We start from the raw sequence: 3,883 nt of genomic DNA, 5'->3' as shown, positions 1-3,883 counted from the left end.
GGGAGGGAGGGAGGGGTGCGGAGACCCCCCCGGGAGCCATCCAGAGGTTCCAATTAAGGAACCACACGGGCGGAAACAGGGCGGAAGCGGGAAAGTGGCCTGTCCCCGGCATAGGGGAGCTCTAGGGGGGCAGGGGGCGCGCTGTAGCTAGGACTAGAGGGGGCGCAGGACAGGAGGGCGGGGAAGGGGGAGACGGTGCCGTCGCAACCTCGCCGGTGAGAGTGGAGGCGGGTCTAGGGATTTTATTTAGCAGAAAATTACGTTTGGAAACTTTCAAGTAATTTTTTGAGTCTTTTTCTTTGAAGCGTATTTTTTCCCCTAATTTTTCTGGAAATATGTTTCAATTTTTTATCATTTTTTCTGGAAAATTTTCCGATTTTCCCGGAAAACTTTGGGGCTTTAAAATTTCTAGGTGGGTTGGCTGGTCCGCGGCCGCGGTGTGCTCGCTCCAAAGTGAAAAAGTCCCGTGCCGCGCGCGGCTTCTCTTGTTTCTCTCGCCCTTCATCTCGGCGAGAAGGCGCATTGTAGAGGGGTCCCGGGTGGGGGGAGGGGGGCGAGGGGGGCGGCGCCGCCCCCTCGGGCAGGCAACGAGCCAAGCGGGAGTGGCTAAAGGCGGGCGGGTCAGTCGGGGGACCAGGGGCTCTGTGAGAGCAGCTGCCTGCACCTTAGAGCCTGGCGGTATGGCGGTGAGAGGGGAGAGAGGGGGAGAGGGAGGAAGAGATGGACAGAGAGAGAATTTAAAGAACCGCTGGGGCTGAGAGAGGCACAAGTCGTTGTACTGAAGGCTTGGCTCCCTCGCCTAGCCCCCGCTCGGGGAGCGCCTGTCGGGTAGGCAACATCGAGTGGTGCGGTGCACGCGTGCAGTGCAGCGGCCTACCCGCCAGGCGCCTGGGTCCTGGGTGGGGCCGCTGCTTCTGGCTGCTGGTTTGTCCGAGGGTGCGGCCGTCATTCTGTAGTTGCGTTTTAAAATAATTGTTTTCCAGCACTGCGGCCGATTGTCCCTCCAGAAGGGCCGGGCGAGGCGCTCACCCCTCTCTGCCTTCCTCCCCCCCCCCTCCTCGCTCCTTACTTTCATTATATGCCGACAAAGAACAACATACAGCCACTTGGCGATGCGGGCCTCCTGCAGGAGAAGGGGAAAGGGCGGGACTGCCGGGCTAAACCAAGCGGCAGTCTGCTGCAATCAAAAGTTTGGGCGTGTTGCCTACCCTGCTGCTTGGGCCGACCCGGCCTCCTCAAGCCCGCAGGCACCCGCGTGTGTGCCGCGGTACCGAGAGAGAGAGAGAGAGAGAGAGAGAGAGAGAGAGAGAGAGAGAGAGAGAGAGGGGGGGGGGGGAAGGAGGGGAGAAGGGGAGAGATTTTTGGATTTTTTGGAAGCCAAACGTCTCTGTAATTTTTTTATATTTTTTAAAGGGGGGGGGCGAGTCAAATTACTTTACTTATTTTATTCTCAATTGTTTTTGCACATCCGTGACCGGAAGCGTTACCTTGTCTGTGCAGGGAGCTGCGAGCTGTCGTGGTCGGCCTACCTGCTGGCGGGGGCCGTGCTGCTGCTGCTGCTCTGCTTCGCGCTCAGCTTCTGCTCGTCCAACGTGCGGCCCAACTCTTCCTTTCGCATCTGAGTGTACAGCGTCGGCATGCCCGCGCGCGCCCTCTAGCGGCGCCGGCCGCCTGCGCGGCGCCAGCGTCTGGATCTCCATGGACGTGCTGGACTGCCCGCTGTGAGCGGCGGCGGCAGCGCCAGGGCCCTGTGTGAGAGCCCGCGGACGATGATGGACATCGGCGGACGCCCTCTCGCACTCCGGCGAGTGAGGCGGAGTGTGGTGGCCGGACCGGACATGCCGGCAAATTTAAAAAAGAAAAGAAAGAAGTGCTTCAGGTGGACTCTTTTTTTTCCCTCTCCGTAGGAAAAGAAATAAATTGTTAAATATGGACAATATATATATTATGATTATTATTAATGATAACGGTATGACGATATCTGTGACTTATTTTTTACACCCTGTGAAGTGGCAAGGGCGGTTGCGTTTGCGGGAGGAATGTTAATGTTTTGTTGTTAGTTTATACGGTAACGCGGTGGGCGCGCTCACGTGTCAGAAATCTGATCCCGTTCTCAATGCAAACGGAGTGATTTCAGGGTATACGTCTCGGGTCGTCTGGGAAAGTCGAGAAATGTGCGGCCATGATTTACTTTCTCGTGTTTTTATTATGTTTGATCGATAATTGTAAGTGGGGTGTAAATGAATGTGGGGTTGGTTATGGTTAAATGTTATTGACTCAATTACTGTATTTTTCTGTTTACAAGTGTTATATTGTTCTCGTCAATGTTCACCTCACTGTAAAATGCTTGCAAAGGATGTCAGTTTGTGTTGAACCAATTATTTTTTCTGACTATAAGTATTGCCAATAACGATCGTTGTGTAAACTTTTTGCGGTCTCACGAACTTTTCTCTTTTTCGCGACCCCAAACAAATAGTTTGCCAGCGTTAGTAAGTTCTCCGCAGTACAAACCAGTAAAATTCTTCGTAACCTTTTGTGTTGAGTTGTATTTGCAAGCATTATACGGAGTAGTGTCCATATAGTTTATCACTGCAACTGTTTTCTGTGTGATATTTTTGTTTTTAATTTCTGGACGACATGATTAGTAATTTGTAATTTGTTTATGCAAGACTTCCCGATGGTTTATGGTTTAACTACACAAATGTGCCAAGACCATTATTATTACTTTTCGGTTCACAAAAATGCGTTATCCCACTACGAGAGGGATCAACTATCATTTAAAGGATATCCCTCCTGGTCCCTCTTGTGCGTGCTCCGACTCGGTCCCTTTTGTATTTTTACAACAATTGTGTCCCGCTCACTGAGAACATGTTTTTTTTATTTATCACGGTTATATGGTTCATTATACAATAAAAAGAATTCTTGTGATAGCAAACTGATTGATTTGGTTTCTTTTCACTGTGGCACAAGAGAGTGCCTTTCCTCGTTATACCATAGAACTACACGGTAAAAACACCTTTTTGATATCCAAGGACTAAAATACCGATTCTAGGACGGGGGTAGGGAAAAACACATGGGGCGTCCTTGAATCGGTGTCTTGGTCATTGAAAATCAAGGAACTGTTTTTACAGTGTAATACTTCAGTCAGATATCCGAATTATAAGTCCGTGATGCATGACCCCGAAAATCTAGCTCTCCTGATTGTGAGAGGATGGTTACTTTTTCGCTCAGTTTTGTTACGAACTGTCTTCAGCCAATGTAAGTGAGGTTTCTCACTCTCAAAAACTATTCTCCCCCTCACTCAAGGGTTTGCAGTGAGTTGATGTAGCACGATCTCGACTCGTCGTATGTCGTCTCCATATCCGAGCCCCCACATCCTCTCAATCCATCCCATCCAACTCTCTCTGGATGGGAAGGGTGGGTCGGCGGCCAGTCCGCCGGCAGCATCCGCGAGACGACTCTTAATCGAAAAACTTTCAAAACCGACATGGGAAAAATAAGTAGTCGGGTAAAGGGAAGGGGGCGGGGAGTGGGGAGGGGCGTAAGAAACCGCTCAAGTACAATGTGCAATCGCCTCGGGAATCGCCGTGCGGAAGCCGTGCGATGTACGCGCGTCGACAAGAACCGCAGAAAGAAAGAAAGAAAGAAAGAAAGAAAGAAAGAAAGAAAGAAAGGAGGGAGGGAGGGAGGGAGGGAGGGGTGAGGGTTGCTTGCACTTATCCATCTCCGAGAAAAACAATCAAGTAAATTAAGCATTCCTGGGTACTTGTATGTGTCTTCCTAAACACGCGCAGACTTAAAATTCGGAACGATTTTTTTCCCTTTTCGAAGCGACGGGGGTCGACTTTGAACGCCAAACCCACATTTGCCAGGAAAATATACT

General features: G+C 50.6%; 1 protein-coding gene across 1 annotated transcript in view; it reads left to right on the top strand.

The window, feature by feature from the left end:
• Positions 1-2,939, top strand: part of LOC113213173 (LHFPL tetraspan subfamily member 6 protein-like) — a gene marked incomplete at its 5' end in the record, with an annotated part of 44,751 nt that extends 41,812 nt beyond the window's left edge. Inside the window, 1 exon segment of the mRNA XM_052265272.1 lies at positions 1,501-2,939. Coding sequence (XP_052121232.1) covers positions 1,501-1,622 — 122 coding nt within the window.
• Positions 2,940-3,883: the final 944 nt, after the last annotated feature.

This window comes from Frankliniella occidentalis, unplaced genomic scaffold (genome assembly GCF_000697945.3).
Source record: "Frankliniella occidentalis isolate FOCC.00 unplaced genomic scaffold, Focc_3.1 Scaffold25, whole genome shotgun sequence".
NCBI lineage: Eukaryota > Metazoa > Arthropoda > Insecta > Thysanoptera > Thripidae > Frankliniella > Frankliniella occidentalis.
Note: the sequence above shows the minus strand (reverse complement) of the source record. Positions and strands in the feature narration are given on the sequence as shown.